This window comes from Typopeltis vanoorti, chromosome 9, assembly GCF_054136105.1.
Source record: "Typopeltis vanoorti isolate ZY-2024b chromosome 9, IOZ_Tvanoo_1.0, whole genome shotgun sequence".
In the NCBI taxonomy this organism is placed as follows: domain Eukaryota; kingdom Metazoa; phylum Arthropoda; class Arachnida; order Uropygi; family Thelyphonidae; genus Typopeltis; species Typopeltis vanoorti.
In genome coordinates, this window is record NC_143557.1 from 103821952 (window position 1) to 103846454 (window position 24503).

The 24503-nt window shown below is 34.6% G+C and overlaps 1 protein-coding gene across 2 annotated transcripts in view; it reads right to left on the reverse strand.

Annotated features, from left to right (window-relative positions):
* The window catches only part of jub (LIM domain-containing protein jub), a 242515-nt gene that overhangs the window by 107350 nt on the left and 110662 nt on the right, over positions 1-24503 (reverse strand). For both annotated transcript variants that reach the window (XM_090398070.1, XM_090398071.1), the window contains exons 4-5: positions 23533-23595; positions 11332-11462 (exon numbers count right to left, since the gene is read on the reverse strand). In XM_090398070.1, the coding sequence (XP_090254196.1) occupies positions 11332-11462; positions 23533-23595 (194 nt within the window). The remainder of the gene's footprint in view (positions 1-11331; positions 11463-23532; positions 23596-24503) is intronic.

Below are 24503 nucleotides of genomic sequence, written 5' to 3' on the forward strand. Positions count from 1 at the left end.
TTTCCTGAATAGTGATAGAAATGGAGATACCAGTGCTCCTTCAACTAGTGGTTAAAGACTAAATATTGCTAAAGAACCTAGAGTGGCCATTTCTGATATTGCACCATGTTTTGATAAACTTTGTTCTCAAAAAGCAGGCCCATCCATCACATTAGACTTTGACATTTAAATGTTTGATTATTTTTACAGAGAAAAATTAAATACTTGTTAAATATTGTTTCATTTCAGTATTTTTCATTTCAGTTAAATATTGTTTCATTTTGATACATATTTTGGTTAATTGCAAGTGTTAAAACTAATTTTTATTGTAGGCCTAATATTGTGATACTTTAATTATTTTATGTCAAAAACTGTTAAATAGTATGTAGAAAACACAGAATAAACTGAATAGAACATCAAACTTAGTATGACTTCTATTTTGATAAATAAAACCAGTGTGTGTGTGTGTGTGTGTGTGTGTGTGTGTGTGTGTGTGTGTGTGTGTGTGAGGGGGGGTAACAGTGTTTTCTCTTTTGTCAGGTGGGGCTCAGAGGTAAAAAGTTTGAGAACCACTGGCATAAACGAATGGTTGTGATAACACTTCTGAAAATCTTCAAGGGACAAGATGAATCAAGTGTTAATTTTGGTAATAGTATTTAGAGGATATGAGTGTAGATAAAGTGATCATTCTGCCTCCAATTAAGAAAGCAACGCAGCTCTGGCCTATAGATGATCAAACATTTAAAATTTTCAATTAAAAAACTGTTATATGGAATTATGGCATAAGAAATTATGACAAACTTAGGAGGCATCATGAAAGAGTAAAATACTATAAACAACTGGAGGGGTGGGGGGCAATCAGAAGTGCATAAGAATAAGTCAAGAACAGCCAGAAAGCAGACTGACTCTTCAGGGTTAGTAAGATGAAAGAGGACACAAGTTCAATGGATGAATATTAATAACAAGATATTATTATAGCAGCAGGAAATATAGAGAAAATGATAAATAGATACACTAGAACAAAAACAAGTTAGAGTACAATGGATGATAAAGAAAAATAGCATATGCAGACAAGTCAGATAAAAAAAAATCTATAGTTCTTTTGTTATGCAACCATCAGTTGGTTGCATAACAAACGTTATTCTTTTATGGTTATAAAAGAATAACGAATTCGGAGCAATTCGAAGAGCAACAGTATACTGTGCCTTTCGACTGGAAAAGGCCCAAGTTCGTTTCTTGCTGTCATGAGGGGAATCTTTATATGGCCTTTTTTCATATGTAGGTGAGTGAACTGATCTCATACGAAGGTAGCAGGGTTTTTTCCTTCTCAGAAACTCTGATTTTTCATCTTCTTATGTACAGGTAAATCAGTCTTCAGAACACATGCAATTTACAGACAAAAAATATTATTGGAGGTGATGATGGGTGGTAGATGGTATTGATGGTAGTTGTGTATAGTAGTAGGAGAATTATGTAGTAGAAGAGATGGTTAGGCGTGTGTAGCTGAGTGCCCTCCCTCGATGAGTGCTTTGACTCTTTGAAGGTATCATGTAATAATAATAGTTTTAAGTGAATGAAAATGGCAGAAGGTGACTACAGTATAAGCAGTTGTAGTATCATTTGAAAAATATTGTCAAAGTATACTTAACAGGTAGAGATGACAAGAAACTAAAAATGAATCAGCCAGATCCTGAATGTAGATAAGACTAGACTGCAAAAGTTGCTATTATATATTTTAGAGGATTATGTGAAGAAAGCAATGACTTCTGATATGATTATTTTTTTATAAGAATCAATACTGTCACAAAAATAAATAATGCAGGATATGGCTTGTGCATAGGCAGTGACATGCAAACATCGTCTGCATATCACTGTCCAACATGCAGTTTTAGATATGCTAGTGCCAAGACTTCATTCTCAAATTTCTCCATACAAATTAAATGAGATCTTTCACTACTGCCTGCAATCTTTCTTCTTTATCTGGAAAAGAAAGTTTTACATGCAAAAATATGGTTTAATGATTGGTTTCCCACTATTCCTCCCATTGGCAATTTATTTATGGAGAAATTTGAGAATGAAGTCTTGGCACTAGCATATCTAAAACTGAATGTTTGACAGTGATATGCAGACGATGTTTTTATTGTCTGGAAACATGGTGGTAAGTAACCAGAAAACTGTGTGCTTCCTGAATAATCTCCACCTCAAGATTAATTTTATGCTGGAAAATTAGAAGAATAACAAACTACCTTTATTTGAATGTTCTTATCAAAAAAGTGGAGGCATAGAATGATGTTTATAGAAACTCACATGGGGCCATATCTTCATTTCTCCAACCTCAATAAAAGTTAGGTATCACCACAACCTTAAAGAAACAAGGTATTTGTTCAAACAGCACCTTGGAAAAAACCAAGGGATATATAACATGCATGCTCTCTATTAGGAAAATAACTACCTACAGACTTCATGAAACAATACACAGACTGCGCATAATGTGTCTTATTACACACATTGTTATCAATTGCTTTCATTAAAAAAAAAATGAACACTTGAAAGTGTTCAGAGCTCTTTGTATGTTCTCTACATCTTTTCATGATGACGCTGTCAATTAATTACACAGCAACAAATGCTGAATTTCATTTTATTTTGTAATCAAATCTATAAGTCATCATCATCATCATCATCAAATTCCTGCCATGTACCCTCAAGGGGTGTACAGGATATGACAGTACTACATGAAAAAATTACATCATTACTAACTTCCTATCTACAATTTTCCTCCAAATCAGTCTGTTACTTGTCAAGACTCCAACATTATCAGATCTTATATTTCTATCGTCTAAGGCACTTTGTACCATATCAATCCACCTATATCTTGGTCTTCCTCTGGGTCGTTTTCCTGCCAACCTGGCAGAGAACACTTGTTTTGCTAATCTTTCCTCTCCCATTCTATTTAAGTGACCATACCACCTGAGATTAGCTCTGCTAACGCATTCCTGGATGCTGACAATGTCAAGTTCTTTCCTAATATCCTCATTTTTAATATGATATTGCCATTGATGCCATCTGTTCACGCCTCTAATCTTTCTCAGGACTCTCATATCTGCGGTCTCTAGTCTTTGGTCAAGTGTTTTACTTCTGACCCAGCTCTCAGATCCATAAGTTAAAATTGGTTTGAACACAGTCTTGTATACAGCTAATTTAGTGTTCCGACTAATTTCTTTCTTATTCCATATGAATTTATTCAATTGACTTCCCACGATACCAGCTTTGCTGATTCTGTTGTCTATTTCTATATTTAGTTTACCATCTTCAGTAAAAATTGTGCCTAAGTAGCTGAAATGTTTTACTTGTTCCACAGGTTCTCCATTCACAACACAGTTGACATTTTCAATGATTCTGCCTATTTTCATTGTCTTTGTCTTTTTATTGCTGACCTTCATACCATATCTATTACAACAGCTATTCAATTTAGTCAGAGAATCTTCCAGACTTGTAGCGGATTTATTTAGAAGTATAACATCATCCGCATAAAGCAAAGAGCTGACATTAACATCTCCAATTTTGATATCAGGTTTAATACCACATTCCTTCATAATGTGATCCATATAGATAATGAATAACAGAGGGGATAATGTACATCCTTATCTCACACCAGATTTAACATTAAACCATCTTCCTGTACTTCCTTCAATTCTAACTGCTGACTCACAACTCAAATAAAGACTAAGTATTGCTTGATATAATGCCCCACTGACACCATATAACTGCAGCGTATTGAATAGCTTCTCTCTTGGCACCTTGTCATATGCCTTTTCCAAATCGACAAAACTTAAATACAGATCTTTGTTATATTCCCATGCTTTCTCGACTATTTGTCGTAAAGTGAAGATCTGATCCTGACAGCCTCTATTTGGCCTGAATCCAGCTTGTTCTTCACCAAGCTTTTCTTCCACAATTCTTCTCAACCGTTTCTCAAGTATACTTGCATAGATCTTGCCAGGAACACTCAGTAGGGAAATACCTCTGTAATTCTCACATTCAGTTTTATTTCCCTTTTTATATATAGGTACTATGAGAGCTCTACTCCAATCATCAGGAATTCGTCCCTCTGTCCAGGCTTTCTGAACTATGCAGTGCAGCCACTGTAAGACTCTTATACCACCATACTTCAGCATTTCTGGTCGAATATCATCTACTCCTGCTGCCTTTCCACATTTCAAACCTTTGATGGCTTTTTCTACTTCAAGTATGGATATGTATTCCTGACCGCATGCCTGGTCAGTGTTTTTTATCACTGTGCTGTCATCACTGCTTGTTTCATTTAGCAGTTTTTCAAAGTAATTACTCCATACTTCAAGGATATATTTTTCTCCTGTTTTCATTTCACTATAAGTATTACTCTATATTATTTATTTTTGTTTCTATAGTCATTGTAGGTATCATATCAAGAATGTTAATGTTAGTGCAAATAGCAGAATAAAATAAATAAAATAAAATTCCAAGGATCTGGATGGCACACATTCAGCCAACCTAATATGAAAGATTCAACATAAGTCAGGACTCTAGCCAATCCGCTAGTATTAGAAACCATTCCACTCCAACTGGCTGGAATAATGTTAATATATGTATATAGTAGACAACACAAATAATAGGACTCTAGCGTTGATGTATAATTTTTTATTTTTAATTTGTATTTTTTTTTCCACCAGAGGTCAGGCCAACAATTGTGGTAGCGATTGGTCAGTGTCTTTAACGAACCAGTTTGATTGTAGTATAGCTTGTTTCTTGTGTATATTTGTACGCTCCAGAAGATGACCTTGACATAAAGGTCGAAACGTCGAATTGTAGATTTTAGTTATATTAAACTAAAGTTTTTATTCAAACACGGTAGTTGTCTCCATAATTTTCAAAAATGCATTCGGATCACCGTGCAAGCCTAAAAGAAATTTTTCCCATTCCCATACAAACACGTCTTCCTTGTGACGCATTTGTATGGGAATGGGAAAAATGCTGCAGCAGCACCTTGCAAGTTCAGACTTTGTGAAAAGGGACAAACCATGAGACCAAATCCAGTGACAAATGATGTACCAATTTGAAGAGACAAGCAGTATGACAGTCGAACCAGGATAAACATAAATCTGAAATTCTGCAAACGACTGAAGATTGCAATTGCAGTGTTGAGCAATCAAATGAGAATGCTGTAGGTTCATGCAGCGCACATACTATATCAAGACAATTAGATTCGCGATACACAACAGATATGAAGAACTTTGCAAAAAGCATTGCAATGCTACCCACATAAACTCAGACACAACTAAGATTGCAAATGGGAGATGCCAGCATCTGAGAAACATTTGCATTGACATTTCTGGCACTTTTCTCATTTTTTAAAGATATGGCCACAGTGTTTAGACCTTAACCCTTGTGACTCCTGGCTTTGGGATTACCTCAAAAGCATGGTGTATCGGACTCAAGTTCTTCTTGACAAATTTGAAAGACAAAATCGCACATCATGTGCAAAACCTTTCAACAAATTGGTTGCATTCTGCTATAGACAATACTGTGTGGCAGTATCAGCTATTGGACCTATTTTTTTGTATTAAACAAACATAACTATTTACATAAAATTTGTTTAAAATGATTTCATAAGAGATACTTTCTCTCTCTTATACACAGAAATTTAAGTTTAATTTCAGAAATTAGAAAAATATATGTTAGGAGTTTCTAACAAAACAAAGAAACAAAACCATTTACTGATCTTTTCTAGAATTAACAACCTTGACTTCCAATACATTCAATACAATCAGTTTCAAAAATGAGAGCCATTTCACTCTGATTCAAAATTAACATTCTTCTCAAATAATTATCTTTCCTTAAACTGAAAGAAAGAAACATTAATGTCCTACCCCAGCAGACTTTGCTGTGAACATTTAAAAGAAAAATTACCATCTTCAGAAGATCATCTATGAGAAGTAAACACTTAGAATAAATTCTTGGCTTGACAATTATCTAAACAATCCTTTCTACTGATGAAATCAGTTCTTTTATTCTCTCTCCTGTATACCCCTTGAGGGTAAATGTCAGGAATTTGATAATGATGGTACCATGAAGAACACCTCTTAGAAGATAACACAGCTTGAGACAAAATGTTCTGTCTTGAAATTAATCCACTGACTGGAACAAAGAAACAGAGCAACAGCAGACCAAATTATTAGAAGAATTCAAATTTTCCAAACTACAACTATTTTATGCTTTTAAAACAATATAAGGTCTTCTAGATTTTTATCTTCTAGTAATCATTTATCATTTGAAAAAAATTCTTTCAGATAAATCTGTAAATATCTGATTCCATTCTCTTAAACATTTTACTCTCTTCTCTCTAAAAAGAAAAACTTTTCTCATTTCAGTGAAAAACAACTTCAACTACTGCTACTAGTTGAGCTGCCTCAATGTCTGCATATGTGCACCCTCGCTTCAAACTGAAAGTTAAATTCAATAATGCTCTTCTCATACAAGTAGGATAGTAGAAACATGTAAAATACATTTAAGGTAAGAAAATTAGTTTCATTATATTGTTTCAGTTTACTTAGTAACAACAATAATTTCTTGATATATGTTGGCCAAAATTAAGTTACAGTTCTTGAACTTGAAAAACTGTCAACTTTGCACATTGGCACCATTATGAAACACTGCTGAAGTTTGCCAGCTTATGTTAAAAGTTATTACTAAACGTTTAATAACTTCAAAATTTTATAAAATGATTTAACATATTTTTATTATTTCTGTGTAGATGAAGAAGTGAATGTAATTATAATGATAAATTAAATTTCAAGACAGTGTATTAAAAAAAACCTGAGTGCATTACTGTAAATGGATGGGGGGGGATAGAATATATTTAATTATACCAATCTCTTTTCAATAGGATTGCTTGATACATAAATCAGATAATTTATTAAAGCAAAAAAATAGAGTGTAGCTGAATGAATGCATCAGGTACTACACATTAATGACTGAGCTGCTGAGGTTCACAGAGAGAAGTGAAATGGAAGGTCAGGTTTCATAATCAGGCCTTAATCAAACCATACACGAGTTATTGTGTCCATCCACAGTAAGTAATCGAGATATTTGGCCATAAGAATTTTAGTAAAGGAAAGAGAAAACATTGATGTTCTTCCCATGAAAAATGATGTTACCTCACTAAAACATCAACTAAGACACTGATGACAGAAGGGGATAACCAAGATAATATAAGAACTATGGACAGCCTTAATCAGTAGAATTAAAGAAATTATATAATATACACTAATTAAATGGGACAAAAGTGAACAAGAGACTACTTTGAAGCTAAAAAGAAATCTGGAAACAAATGACCAGATATCTCAATGTGGAGAATAGTAAATGGGTAGAATGCCTTGCCAAAGGAAATGGTGAGCGGAGTGAGCAAATAAATCTACAGAGTTAAGACACAAGATATGGTAGAAATCATCCAAAATTAATTTTTCGATCTCACAGAGGAAAGACAATCCAATTAAAGTCACTTGAGGCAAGATAAATAATTAGGAGTGTTTAAAACATAACTGGGAGGAGACCTCCATGCAGTCTTTTAAGGAATGTGGTGAATGGACAAGGGTTCTGACCTAATGGCCAATCTCACTTTCTCATAGTGCATCCTCTTAGGTATCTACTTGGATACTGAACAAATGAGGAGGGCTGACAATTTAGAATTTGTCAACTAAACTGTATTCTTATTAGCTTAAAAAAAAAAGTAAAATGATAATACAATATGACAGAATTTAATGCCTGTTGGGGCATCACCAGGTTAAACAAGACTCCTGTTGTTTTCATCAGGAAACCAAGGTGAACAGAGCAAAGACAAAAACTATAACAAATCCTGGAATACATCACAACTCAACATCAGCAGAGTTCAAGATTGGTATTATCAAATGTAAGAAGCATCAATGGAAAAGAAATGGAACTAGCAGAAGAAACTTTAATGCCTGTTGGGGCATCACCAGGTTAAACAAGACTCCTGTTGTTTTCATCAGGAAACCAAGGTGAACAGAGCAAAGACAAAAACTATAACAAATCCTGGAATACATCACAACTCAACATCAGCAGAGTTCAAGATTGGTATTATCAAATGTAAGAAGCATCAATGGAAAAGAAATGGAACTAGCAGAAGAAACTAGTGACTGAAACAAAGAAGACAAAAACAGGGGAGATCTTTCTAAGAAACCAATAGTTATATTCAGGCAATAATAATCAGGGAAAAGATGTGGTAGCTACAGTATTCAACACTAAACATGAGGATAATCTTGAGTTGCAGGCAATCAAGTCGAGTGATATAAGCAAATAGCTGAATTGAGAACTAGACAATGAGACTTATTTGTGCTAAGACTCCCATAGAAAGTTTTACTATGGAATTAATGGAGGAAGTTTATAAGCATTAGAAAAGGCAGCTGACACACAAAAAAAAAAAAGGAAAAGTTGGTCCTTGTTGGAGATCTAAAAAGCAGAGTAAGAAATGATTATCAGCCATATAGAAATGTTTGAGGAAAATTTGGAGAAAAGAACAAAGCTAATAATAATAATGGTAGGTGACTGCTGGATTTCTGTTTAGGACATTGATTAATTATTATTAACACCATGTTCCAGTATGCACAAATTCCCATGGAGAGAAGATGCAAGAATTAAGAAAAGTCTCATTGATTATGGTATTGTTGATAGTGATGCTTTCCCACTTGTTCAGGACACAAGAGTATACACAAGGTTTGAATAAGAAGTGATCACTATTTAGTTCTAAGCAGAAAAAAAAACAGAATTCATACTGAAAAGAAGAGTGTAAAATAATGTTTTAAAACAAATCAAAGCTGGGTAGCTTTCAGAGGTGAAATACAGACTCAAATACACAAATATCACAGAAAAAAAAAAAAAAAAAAAAAATGAGAGTTTGAAAATAAGAACCAAACCTTAGATATTTAGTGGCAAACCCTGAAGAAAACATTCAGTGATTCAGTCAGAGAGGTATGTGGTGAGGTTATCTGTAAGAATAGAAAAATTAGAACTCCGTGGCAGACTCAACAAGTTAAAAAGGCAGTCAAGGGTAAAAAGAAAGCATATCAAAATTTCTGGCAAGTAAGTCAGATGGTGCTCTTAGAGAATACAGAGAAGAGTGTAAGAAACTGAAATAATGTGTAAAACTAGCTAGACAAAAGTTAAACAAAAGCATGGCAAGACTTTGGTAAAAACATAGGAAATAAATATCAGGGAGGTGACAAAATATTCTGGAGGCTATTGAAAAGCTTAGAAATGGAGGAAAGACTACTTAAAAAAATATTAAAAAAAAAAAAAAACAGAGATGATAAAGGCGACAGGAAAAACTTAAGATAAACATATTCTAGATGTCCAGAGTAATTATTTTGAAAAATTGCTAAATGAAACAAGCAGTGTCAGCACGGTGGTAGAAAACACTCAACAGTAATGTAGTGATTCTAGTAGCAAGGCTTATACGTTGGTTAGACATAACTGGTAATTAGTTTACGGAATTAACAATACAAATGAAGTATATTAATTAAAGGTAACTTTAATGAATCACTTCTATATGTCGGCAACGTCACATTGCCATCTTCAGGAACATAAAGATATGGTATGTGCACGCAGGCACCAACATTGTGTTAGTGCCGGCCTGCACATACCATATCTTTATGTTCCTGAAGATGGCAATGTGACGTTGCCGAAATATAGAAGTGATTCATTAAAGTTATCTTTAATTAATATACTTCATTTGCGTTGTTAATTCCGTAAACTAATTACCAGTTAGGAATGTAGTGAGGAATACATATCTATACTTGAAGTAAAAAAAAGCCATCAAAAACCTGAAGGCAACTAGAATAGATGAAATTCAATCAGAAATGCTCAAATATGGAAGTATAAAAGTTTTACAGTGACTGCACTGCATAATTCAGAATGCCTAGACAGAGGGTCCAATTCTGGATGATTGGAGTACCCACAGGTTCATAGTACTCATTCATAAAAAGGGAATAAAAGTAAATGTGAGAATTACGGAGGTATTTCTCTACTGAGTGTTAGTGGTAAGATTTATGCAAATATACTTGAGAAAGGGCCAAGAAAAACTTGGTGAAGAACAAACTGGATTCAGGACAAATATAGGCTGTCAGAATCAGATTTCACTTTAAGATAATTATATCTTAAATTATATCAGTTGAGATATCTTGGAGGTATAACAGGATTTGTATTTAAGTTTCATAGATATGGAAAAGACACATGACAAGGTGCCAAGAAGAAAGCTCTTCAAAATGCTAGTTATATGGTGTAAATGGAACATTATATCAAGCAATGCATAGTCTCCATTTAAGCTGTAAGTCAGCAGTTAGAATTGAAGGAGGTATAGTATGATGTTAAATCAGGTGTGCAATAAAGGCACTCTTTATCTCCACTGTTATTCATTATCTATATGGATCACATTATGAAGGCAAGTGGTATTAAATTTGCTAATAAAATTGGCAATGTTAATCTTAGCTTCTTACTTTATACAGATGATATTATACTTCTAAATAAATCCAGTACAAGTCTGCAAGATTCCCCGACTAATTTGAATAACTTTTGTAATAAATCTCATATGAAAATTGACAATAAAAAGACAGACTTGAATATAGACAAAACACTGAAAACAACTGTATCCTGAATGGCAAACCTATAGAACAAGTAAAATATTTCAGCTATTTAGGCACAATTTTTAGCGAAGATGGCAGGTATGGTAGGAAGTCAGCTGAATAAATGTATATAGAATATGAAAGAAATCAGTCAAAACACTAAGTTAGTTGTATACCAGACAGTGTTCAAACCAATTTTAACTGATGGATCTGAAAGCTTGGTTAGAAATATCATACTTGATCAAAGACTGCAGACCACATATATGAGAGATATAAGAAAGATGACATCAATGACGGTGTCATATTAGAAATGAGGATATTATGAAAGATCTTGACATTGTTAGCATTAAAAAATCTGTTAGAAGGGCTAATCTCAGATGGTATGGTCACTTAAACAGAATGGGAGAGGAAAGATTAGCAAAACAAGCGTGCTATGCTAGCAGGAAAAAGACAGAGGAAGATCAATGTGTAGGTGGACTGATACAGTAAAATACAGTAAAAAGTGCCTGAAGCAGAAATATAAGATCTGATAATGTTGAAGTCTTGCCAGATACAGATTAATTTGGAGAAAACTTGTTGATTGGAAGTCAATAATGGTGTGACTTTTTCAAGTTATCTTGTTAGATGATGATGATAATAACATGTTTTACATATTATATTATAAATATACATTACTTACTTGTGGTAATCATTTACACAATATATTTTATTGTCCATATCAATCGTAAAAGGAACACCATCTAGGCATTCATTACAAACACAGCATCGGAAACATCCTGGATGATAAGATTTTCCCATTGCTTGAAGGATCTGAATAAAATAAATAAAAGTGTTTGCTTTTTTTTTCCTTTCAAAAACTGAAACATTTAACCCATTATATTTTTATAATTTTATTCACATATCAGGAACACATTAAAATGTAGGAAAATAATCAAGTTTTTGGAATCAAATCATCAAATCAGAGCCTTTTGTAGTGCAGTTGGAAGAATGACAGTACATTGCACCCTTCGATGGAAAGGAACTGAGTTTGATTCTTGTGTGACAAGAGGAATCTTTATCAAGCTTTTTCAAATGAAGGTAGCAGAGTTCTTTTGTTCCCAGAAACTTGGGTTTTTCAACCAGCACACACAGACAAAAAACTATTTGTGGTGAGTAGTAGATGGCACTGTGTATAGGTTGTGAATTAAGTAAGTAGTGGAGACAGTGAGTGAGTAGTGTGAAGTAGAGTAGAACACCTTCCCTCAATGAGTCCTTGGAGGTGCGACATAATAGTTATAAAAAAAAAAAAATACTTAAGTCATTTCACCACTAAGTACATGCAAAACTTAACACTGTTGTCCCAATGAGTTAGTGTAATCAAAGTTTGACACCTTGTGTTACTAAATTACAAAATAAAAAAATAAAAGGTTTAATGAAATAATATATATAAAACATATCCATAACTAAGTAGAGAATTTTTTTTTCTAGTTATACTTACTCATTGAAATTCTCAGTATCAAGTAAAGAATTCATCACGGTATTTCCTACTGAAATAAAGAGCCAAAAGGCTTCACTTCAGTGATGCAAAATGATTCAAATTATGCAGACATTGAATCCAACATTATTTCAAAGCTGAACAGAGAAACTACAAGAGTTTCATGCCGAATATAGTAACTATATAAAAGTTTCGGCAGATCCAAGCATAAGCAAACCTTTCACGACAGGGACAACTCGTGGTAAAGGTGAAGTGAGCTCTGATCACTTTCTCATAATGCATTTCTCATAATGTAAAGCACATCTCCTTGCAGACATGTATGATGCTATACATTATGGGGGTCACTACCCAGACTGGTTTCGACCTTTGTTGAGGTCTCATCAGTGGATAGGTAGACCCAGATGTACATACCCAGGTTGAAGTGATGCAGAAGTTATACTTTACCATATCCACTGATGAGACTCAACAAAGATCAAAACTGGTCTGGTTAGTGAACTCCCCCCATAATGTATAGCATCATACATGTCCACAAGATGTGTTTTATATTATGGATACTACTAAGGAAAGTGATCAGAGCTCACTCCACCTTTACCATGAGTTGCCCCATCAAGAAAGGTTTGCTTAAGCTTGGATCCGCTGAAACGTTTATATAGTTTCTATATTTGGCACGAAACTCTTGTAGTTTCTCTATTTGGCTTTGAAATAATGTTGGATTCAATATCCACTTAATTTGAATAACTGTATTTCCTATTTTCCTCATAATTTCAATTCAAACAATCATGAAAAGTTAGGTAGATTTTCTGCATATAATATGCAGAAAACCTCCCAACAACTTTCAGATTCACTTTGCAAATATGTCACATTAATTCCAAGGTTCATTTACATCTGCAAAACCACATGCATTTTTCCTAACTGAAATTCAAATATCAGGTTCTTAGGTGCTAGTGCTACTCATATCAGTTTGTCTTTATATCAGAACCCACACATGTCTATGGAGAAGACAAAGAGTAAGCCTGTTTATTCCTCCATGGTAAGTCAAAAGACTTACCATGGAGGAGGAAACTAAAACACCTAAAACAGACTTCTGAGACAGTCTCCTCTTGGAGAAAGTATCAAGAGAGTGGTAATTGCCCTCTGACATGGAAGATTCAATTGGAAATTTTTTGATAAAAAAAAAATCAAAATAAAACTGTTTAGGAAAGCATCAATAGAAACATCCACAAATGATCCAAATTTGTAATGATTTTTTTTTAAAGATATCACATTGTTTTGGAAAACAAAGATTCCTGCTCTCCCGAAAGCATAAAAGATGAGAGTTAGCGATTTTTTCCAAATCTTGAATAGGCAGCAGGTCAAGAGACATTGAATGATGTTTTGTTGGCATTTGTGGATCTGTATCTGTCTTTGGAAAGGCAATAATAATTAATAATAATAATTGCTCTTTGACAGGGATCTAGAAATTCATTTTCACAATATAATTAAAATTATATTGTGTAATATAATTTGGTGAAAAGGTAGAACAGATGATGAGAGATGTTTGACCATTCATAAGGATCTCATCTAGTCCTACAGTTGTTCAAAACTGAAGCAAAGCAGCACAAGCAACCTGACAAATTTGTAACAGAAACATAAGAAAAGTTTGATTTTTAATTATAATAATGAAATTTAAGGTTTGCATCTATAAAATGTATGCATATAAGAAGTACAGAATTCATGGCATGAAGCGGGGGGGGGGGGAAATGTGTAAGAAACTGAAATGCAATATTTAAGCAACAATACTAAAAATTTAGAGTGCTAGCATTCATTAATTCAATGTGTAACTGTTGAAAGGAGTTCAACAGTTACAAATCTGGTACATAACCTTCTTAGGCCATTTCATTTATGTGCCTTGTGTGTGTCGCACTACAGTAGCATCTAAAGCTTTAATTGTTGGCAACATTTAGCATTTCATTAAAGTCTAGAAGTTGTCATTGTGCATCTTCTATAGATGTTGTTTTTAAGTAGTTCTAGTTTGTAGCATTGAACATCATGATAGGAGACTCATTTTACAAAACTTGTTTACACATACTCATTCTTTGGTATACTATATTTGGCATGCTGGTTGCATATCTCACTTGGAATCCATATACAAGATGTCTATGAGACATTAGTGATGAGATATGGGAAGTGATATTAGTATACTTTCTGTGACAGTAAAGAATATGCAACCTATTCCTATTTCAAAACAGATAAGGAAAAAGGATAATTTTTAATTTAGTCACCACTACTAATTGCAATGCTGCACGACTGTAAATATATCTGTCAAGTTATCACAACCATTCTTAGAGTAAACAATGTTTATTTGCATGTTACAGGAGTGGCCATGTTTGACTTTGTGCTTTTACTTAAAAAAAAAAAAAAAGGTGGGGGCAACTAATTTCAAATGAAATCTTTCACCCATCTTTCTTTTCCCAAATCATCAAGTTTTTACTGATGTACACTAACAACTGCGGAAAAAATCATCTGGCATTATACCTTTACGTGATAATAAACACCAAGTTTAAAATATTAATAATTATTATTTTTATCCCCAGACAACTATGGAGTCAAGAGACTCATCATGGGAGGTCTCACTGTCATACACACAATTCATCACGCCATGCTTTAAATATATTCACCATCTCTGTATTCACCACACTCTCCGGCAACGCATTCTAATCATTTGTCACTCCTGCTTCCCACTCCATTGCTCACACCCTCCTTATACAGCTTCCAGGGATAACCTCTTGCTTACTTCCCATCTACCACCATTTTATGAAAAACCTCTTCAATGTTAATCCTATAAAATCTCTTTACCAACCTGTATGTCTATCATATCCCCCCCCCCTCCTCCTATCCACTTAACTTCATAAATTACATCTTCTCAACCTTTTTTCATACTCAACATTCTAGAGACCATATACCACCTTAGTCAATTTGCCTCTGGACCCTTTCCAATATCTCTTCATTGTTTTGAAAACCAAGTGACCAAAGCTGTGCATGGTAGTTCATACATGCATATAGCCTAATGAAGTCCTTATATGGAACCAAAATCTCCTTTCTACAAGTCAGTGTCCTCTGCATCATTGCCAGCATTCACTGGCTTGTCCTCACAATTTTAGCAATGTCAATTAAACATTAGATCCCATTCATCATCATATCAAGATCTCTTATTTCCTCCACTTCCAACAACACATCTCCAACCAAGTGTAAACTCTATATCTCATCTGTTTTCCAAATTTTAAAATCTTATGCTTTGCAACATTGAACTGTCATTCCCTCTCCCATGCCCATTCATTGTCTGTTTAAGTCCTCTTGTAAAGCCCCAACATCTGCTCTACTCCACATTGTTCTTCCTAACTTATGTTGCGCCATAATGCCTTCCTCTGTATTGCATGCTTAATCCCTTCATTCATCCATTTCACACCTATTTTATTTAACCTTCTGACACCCTTGGAATACATTTATAATTACTTCTACTAGACAGTTCTTGAATAGCACCCAAGCAGCATTGGTCTCTTTTCCATCCAACTTGTCATTCCATGCTACAGTTTCAAGCTGTAGATTATGAAAAAAATCTCAGGATTTTTTTCATAATCACCAGCCTTGTAGTTCTACAAATACCCTTTTCTCACATGGCTGGCAACCATCTAGAAAATAACTTCATAGTTATTTTCTAGATGGATTTTCTCACCAAATGGAGAGAGGGAGATTTGACACCTCATTTATAATGACATCCACAGATGATCAAAAATTCAAGACCTTCAAATCCTCATGTGTCCTCTGATACATACTGCTTGAAGTCGTAGATCCTCAAAAACTAGAGAAATTCATTTTCTTTACTTCTGGTTGATATCTCATCATCCCAATCTGCACTGCCATAATTAAAATCATGCATAAATGATCACCCCTTTTACTATTTGATTGGCTAATTTGCTTAAACATTTCATGATCACTGCCCTACACAACTAAGTATTTCATTCTATTCACCTCTATCTCACACTATACTGCCTCAAACCACTGCCATTATTTTCTTTGCATCTCCACTTTGCATGGGCACAACTCCTTTTCTATCATCAATAGCACTCCACCTTCCTTTTTACTTTTTCTATCTTCACGAAAAACATCATACCCTTCCATCTCTATTCCTATCAGGATGTCATCTTCATCCAACCACGTCTCACTTATTCCAACAATTTTGGGTGAATGAACTCAATCAATGCAACAATTTCAATCCCCTTGTTTCTGATACATCTTGCATTCACATACAAATATAACAGCTCATTTCTGGATCTATAACAAGTTTTGCTGATACCGCTTATTAGATACAACTTCTCCATGCCTTCTTTGAGCCATTCATTTTTCTCCTTGCCCATCCCAGAACCTTCTTCAAATCCAAATGTTTTCCCTACAAACCAGGATCCCATTTCTTTCTTTCTGCATACACATTCACTTCCTCTTTGGGCATCAAACTCTCTCTCTCACACACACACAGTGTTTCCCTGTATGCCCTGAATCCTCCCCCCCCCTCCCTGTTTCCATCTGTCTGTCTTACACACTTATTTTCTCATTCTCTAATGAAATTAAAGCAGTATACTCTCTGCTGTCCTTGAACAGACAGAATTGCCAAATTTCAGGCTTCATCTGGAATATTTTATTTATATATTCCACAATGTTTGATACTAGGATAGTAGCCTTTTTTATGATCTACTTATAACTTGTGCAGTGAACAGGTTAGTGATAGTCTCTTAAAGTGACCTAGCTACAGTGTTTGCAGCCTTGTTTCTCTTCATCTAAAATTGGTTTAGGATCCAACAGAGATTAATCCAAAAGGAACCTCCCGATTTAATGCAGATGTGGATGGCAAACCAACTTTTTAATGCCCATAGTGAATGAATGATGCACTTTTGGTAGCTTCAATTTGATATAGAGTAGTTCATGTAGCATGCAGCTATATAGATACTTCTTTCTAGTGAGATTTTCTTAACATTGGTAGACTCATTTTAATGGCATTCTGATTTGTGTCTGTTCTATATAGACAGACAGAAATCAGAATATATTGTTTTGTGTTTGAAAGAACTGATAGAGGGGACAGGAAGCATGATCGAGTGTGGAAACACATATATGTTCAGTGGCATTCATGTAGTATTTTCTAGAGCTTGTAACAGTGCTTTCATTTGTAAACTAAAGAGATGTGGCAAATCTCATGAGTGTCCAAATTTTCTTGCTTTGGACAAAAGATAGTTGTCCATGTGGGATGGCTTGGAATGGACTTTATTTTGATTTCATATTGTAAAGACAGCTGCTAGCATCAAGTCTGTACAAAGAGATTCATTTGCTTCAACATAAAAATTAGGAACAGGTAATGTTTGACATGTACCATCTATGATTCTAACTGCTTTACAATGAATAGGATTCAAACTATCTGCATGTGCTGTCTCTAGCAGAAGTAAAGATTGAGTCTTAATCTGCTCAGTATGTGTGGAGCAAAGAACATGTTTGTGTCCTAAGAGATAGTGTACATATGATGTTCATTGTTCTCTGTCATTTATCTAATAGTTATCATATGTGGGGTAGAAATACTGGTTTGTTATTGAATATGAGTTACAAGAACTTGGACTGTTGCAAATGGATGAAGACTAAGTCTGCAGCAAAAGTGCATACAAACAGTTTTCTGTGGATAGAACTTAAATCCATTTACAAACTGATGCCTACGTAGAAAGACAGTCAATTATTTCCTGCAAACTATCTGTCTGTTGCCCTCATATTATGTGAATGACAAAAGTTGGTGAAAACTACCAATGCAGAGGACATTGGTTATGATAGGAGGAAGCTGTTCTGTTATCGAGTTAACTATGATAGTTAATAGTGTCACTTAATACAGATATTTCTAGTGCTTGCTTTTGGCAAGTTCAATGAACTAAAAAAAATTATAATAAAAAAGAGGGAGGTTCTCTATAAGACTAAAGTTGCATAGGTCTAAGTACACTAAACATCCCAGCCACATTCTGGAATGTTTGGTGTACTTATTTCTTCCCCATCTTCCTTTATTTGAACAGAAACAGATACCAAATGCTCATTTTTTAGCAAAGCATTTCTAATGGATGTTTCCAATCTACCTTAACAAACCTAGAGTTGATACTTTTGGAAGCTAGATTGTCTTGAAATAAAGGTTATTACTTTCTAGAAACTACAAAATATGAGTTAATCATTTTACCCACCAATGTTTTGCACAAACAAGCTGTTAATCAGAGCTATTGACAATTGTTTTAAAGTTTGGATGCTTACCTGGCCTGGGAGGCAATAATAATAATAATTAACATTTGCTACAAATGGAATCCAGAAATTCATCCTCATAGAAAATTCTGTTGTAGAGATAGAGCAGTTGATCCATGGAAGATAACAGATGTTTGTCATCTATCACCACTGTCATCCAAGTGCTACAGAACCAATGATGTCATCTGGTCCACAGTACTTGGATGACATTGAAGCAAAGCAAAAAACTTAAAGTATCAGTTTTAAGTTCTTCTTTCTTGAATTGCCTATTGTAGATTTCTAGACCATTTGAAGAGATCAGAATCATATGTTTCAGCATTACATTTCAGGTCCAGCAATTCAGGTGTATAAGATAATATTGCCAAAGTTCTGGCAAAAGTCCACAAAGACATCTGCAACTGGTTTTTGAGTCCTCAATTACTTCCATTAAATTTCAGGGTCAAAACTTGGGGTTATATAACTCCCCTTCAATTTCTAGGTATTCCACACTGCTTTAATTTGGCTGATTTGGTTATGGAAATGCAAACGGGATCTAGGTGTCCTATTTCACTCTAATATAAAATTATCGTGCTCAAGCACATCTGAAGATGATTAGATTTATAGTGGTGGATTATATGTGGATGATGCCCACAAGCTTTGCTTTGAGCTTTCATGGCAGCTATGCATTCCACCATAGTTTAAGAAAAGGTGAAACAAACTCCATGTTTTGGAAACTGCAGTTGTGGAAATTATTATTGCATACATCATGATCCAGTTTCAATGATAGGAGATAGCTGACCAATGCAGAATCAAATTCTACTAAAATATGTTCCAGCTGATCTCATTTCCATGATATCCATGATGGAGAACACAGTCATCCATGGATAAGAGTGGTATCAGAGGGAAATGATGACACCCATACGTGTTAATTTAAACTTCTCACTTAAACAGTAGAACCACCTGAACATAGAGAAAAGCCTCCATGGCATGCCAGCAGTATCCAAAAATTGGACACCTCTGCATCTACAAAGAAATCCAAAATTATTAAAATCCCAAGTATATTGGATGGAAATAGAATCTGATGTCTTAGATTTTTTTTTTCTTGGCAAGGAAGACTTGGATTCTAGCCATTCACAGATGAACCTCCGATGAATGCCACAGTCATCCAGAGATATATCTGCACATCTGACATAAATGCTGTAAACTATGATAAGGGACCTACTAAAAGTCAGATTGCAACTGTCTCTATACTGATATTCATTAATAGATAGGGAAATGGAAGAGCTATCAACCTTGTGTGCAGTCTAATCTATTCCTTATGGATCATAGTGACCTCCCATTTAGGGTGATTCAAAAATATGTACATGCACTTTAAATATGTATACACTGCTTGGAAAGAAGTCAAGAAACCATAGTGCAAGGAACAAACAGCCATGGCTCCCACATCAATAAGGTGTAAGACGTTCCTTACACCGCAATGACTGTGGCAATCCAATAGGGCATACTTTCCACAAGTATACAAGAGAAATCAATGGGAATTTTGAACCATTCCTTCTGTAGGCACATAATGAGATACTGGACTGTTATTGGGTGGACATCCTTTAACTTCATCTGATGCTCCAGTTCATCCCATAGGTGTTCAATAGGGTTGAGATTAGGGCTCTGTGGAGGCCAGTCTTATAGCAGCAGCCTTATAACACACTGTAAGAAAAATAGCAATATACCATTACACCACTACCTCGAATTTCACAGTTGAGGTTACACATTCTGGTAAGAGACATTCAAGTGAGCATCTGCCACACCTACACCCATTGATCTGCTCAGTAGAGGATATAACGTGATTTTTTCCCTCAATAACATAGCTTTCACATCCCATTGTACATGCTCTTTGCATCATCACAGAAGACAACAGTGCTTGTGGGTTCGGGTAATGTAGAACTTGCATATTGCTGCCCTACCGTGGAAACCCACATTGTGAGCTTTGGGTTCTGAATGTTTTTGTGCAGATTCATGTTCCAGTTGATGCCTAGAACTCCACATTCAACATGTTGGCCAACGAATGGGAGTTTTCCCATATTATCCTTCATAGCACCCTATAGTCACATTCGGCAAGTCTGGTGGGTCGCCCACTGTAGGTAGCACTCGCAGTTGATTTCCTGCATTTCCATCTCAGTATGGTTTCACTGGGGATGACCCAATTTGTCAACAATTTCCAAACAGATAGGCCTGCAACATGGCATCCTCTCACAACACCTCTTTCAATCTCTGTCAGTTTCTTTCTCATTGCCATTTCACCTGAACACAGTTGCACTGACTTGGGAGCATCATATTCCTCCAATTTACATTGGCTACAAACACATGACTCATTACATGGCACAATGCACCTTGCCCATGGGGGGGGTCCATTGACTTCTTTCTGAGCAGTGTATTTCATGAACAATATGAATTATTTTAATGTTTTGTGTATTAAACACACTTCTTTGCTTTAAGCTCTCTCTCTCTTTTTTTTTTGTACAGATACCAACATAAAGGATATAATAAATTTAGTTTAATCCTTTAAAACTTTCAACATAAAGGATAGAAAACACTCTTTTCCATGCTGAATTTTCTGAACCATGGATAGGTCACAGATGAAGTGATTTTGAGTATCCTCCAAGATCTCCTTTGGCCCTTCACATCTTTGGATTTTTTTTTACATGGGGGACACTTGAAAAATTATGTTTACGGTCACAAGCCACAAACACTGAAAAAATGTGGAGGGCCTTACAGGATGAAGCAAAAAAAAATTTCACCTGACCTGTACCTTTTCAGAACTGTTGAAGAGAGATGTTGCTCATGTATCTGTGTTGAAGGGGGGGACCAGTTTGAAGTTTGATTCGGGTAGAAAATTGTATGCTCTTCAGCTTAAAAAGCATATTAAAATTATTCATAATATTCAGGAAATACACATATTTAAAGCATGTATACATAATTCTGAAACATCCTATCTTGAGAATCTTCAACAGATTCCAAATAAATTTTCTGCAAGGAGATATTGATGTCATTTGGTTTGGTTAAATCCATGCCACTGTAGGAATATATTTATTATTTATGTTTGGTAGATCCATCTTGCTTCCAGTGTTGAATGTGAGCTTTTGTTTCTCTCTATCTTGGATTTTATCATTTTAGGATGTTGTAGATGGTGAGTGTCCAAGTCTTCCTCATCAAGAAAATAATCCAAAATACCAAATTCCACTCCATCCAGCATATTTGGAATTGTAATAATTTTGAATTGGATTTATTCAAAGATACAGAGGTATCCAATTTTATGTTGGCATGTCTATGGAGGCTTTTCTTTATATTGTGTTTTTTTCCCTATTATTTACTTACTTAAAGTAAAGAATTCTCATTTCATGGTAGCACCTTTGGTATGAGGCCATATAGATTAGATTTCTTAATGTGCTCTAATCAGCAATAGGCTAATTGATAAATCAAAGAATTTAGGGTAATTGTGAGAAGGCTGGGGCAACAGTTATGTCAGTTAATGTCCCCTTAAATACCTTTTTTAGTCTTATCCTTTCATCATAAAGGGTTTCCACTATACATGTCTTCAATATGGTATAATTTCTGTTTGTCTCCTGACAGGTAATGTTCTAATCTGTTTTAAATCCTTTTCTCATCTTTCTACCTTTAAGTTGCTTAAAAGTACGATCGGTGTTTTCCTTTACAATCAGCTAATTTAGGTATATATTTATATGCATTTTTTTTTTATTTTCAAACTCTTTGCTGTCACATCAGGCACAGATTACAGAGCCACAACAGGCATTCTGAACACATTTATGGCAATTGAAGCATCTCAAAAAATTAGGGGCAGAGCCTGACAAAGTAGATGGAATAGCATGCTTTAACTGATGTTGGAGTGTTAAATAAAAGGATGATATTTCTGGTTGGCATTAGATTAACATTCCTATGGTATCAGTATTTGTATGGCCAACACTCCTCAAGTTCAGTATATCCCCTTTTATTTGGAACATCGAGGAGGCACCATTCTGATATCACTCTTATGGAACAGTTCAAGGTTTTATGGGGGTTAACTATAATTAATATTTCCTTAATCAAAATATTAATTAATATTTTGATGCTGCATAAAGAGTTGCTCTGAATTCTTCCAGGGTGTTTCAACTAGTATATCTCTTGGACATTTTTTTTTTCCCGTTGAATTTTAGGAAGTGCCCGCCTTTCTAGGCAAAGAAGGATTATATTTTCCCAATTGGACATTTGTATTGAAAGAATTATGAGAATAGATGACAGGTACATTGAGTGAAGTATCTGTTTTCACATGCACTATAATGACCTTCCAATGACCTATGTTCCTGGCCAGGAACATGGATCATCACAAGAGTTAGTACGTCATGGTTAGACTAACAATGATAGTCTGAAGAATTTTTTTTTTTTTTTATGTTGCTCTCACCCACAAAAGGTTATATGCAATCTATAGTACATTTTTTTTTCGTACTATAACTGTACTGTGGGTGGGCTAAGGATTTTTTTAAATATTTTTATCAATTTTATATAATTTTTTGCATTTTTTTATTTTTACATAGTCTGGAAACCTTACTCTAGAGACCACATATGGAACTTTCTCAAGCCACTTCAGACCTCCAATAGGTAGGACAGTAGTGTCACACCGGATGATGAAATGCCTCTTCCAACTAAACACAATCACAAACATCCATGCCCAATGCAGAATTCAAACACACAGCCTGCTGGTTGGAGAGTGGGTGTACTAATCACTCAGCCAACCAGACTGGTAAATGGAGGCTCTACCACAAACAAGTGTGACATGTGGACAAGTGTTATCAGTTACAGAGCCTCTTTCGAAGCATAGCTGAATACTAAGTTGCTAATAAATGGCTAGATACCATGCAATAGAACATAACATCCTGCATTAGGCATATCATGCTTTGTCGCCATCCATCTTTTAGAATGTATCATTATTTTGTACTTTTTATGATGCTGAATGAACTGTGAGAGGTGCTTTTCTATGTATACCACAATGTCATTTTTAAGAAACATAAATGATACATTTGTAAAGCAATTATCACACAGCATCTAATTTAAGTTACAATAATTTCTATATATATAAATACATACCATTTCCATTATTAAATGGCCACAAACTGCACACTTTTCTGCGGTCTGTTGAAATCCTGAATACTACATAAAATAATATTAATTTGAAAACTGCAGCTTAAAACTATTTTTCTTAAAGTTATCTGACAGTATGCATAAAAATCTTCTAATGCTGATTATATAACAATCACTTAATCAGGAAACTATTCAAAATAAATTTAATAGAGAAAATTATTTAACACTTTGACTTTAGCTCCACTTTGTAAAGTGGAGCTAAAGTCAAAGTATTGTTAAATTATGTATGTATGCTTGTATTGCATACCGGCTTCTATGGAGATACTCTTGAAGGAATAGGAAGTACTTTTGACTTTGTCCTTTAAGGTGCACGTCCAACCATTAATTTTATAACTAACTTGTTAAAGCCATATTCAGTTGTTAAAGTGTACTGAAGTAAGAAGAAGAAAATAATTTATTGAACTTACTAATATGTCACTGGATTTCTAACTAGCATCAACAAATCACATATTATGAATGTAATAAACAATCAGCATTCAAATAGATCATTGTAGGACAATTCAAATTCTAACTGAAAATGAGACAGTACATTATATGGGGTATCCTCCTGCAATGAGTCCTTGGATGTGTCAAATAATAACGTGCTAACAAGCATCCAACCTGTAGAGGGTGTTTGTTAGGACATTTCCTTCAGTTACAATTTGAATTGTTGATCTGTGTTAAATGCTGTGATGATCTGTATTAAATGCTGTACATTTAATACAGTTGCAATTTGTGCTCTGGAGATGCTAGCTAGAATCTAGCAAAACATCATTAATATTCAACAAATGTATTTATTTACTTCTGGTGTTGTTCATACCATGAAGCACTTATGAATAACCACCAACATTTAAGCATATCTATTCAGAAGATAGAATATTAAATAATATATATATATTTTTATTAATTAAATAAAAGTAGAAATCAAGAATAATTAT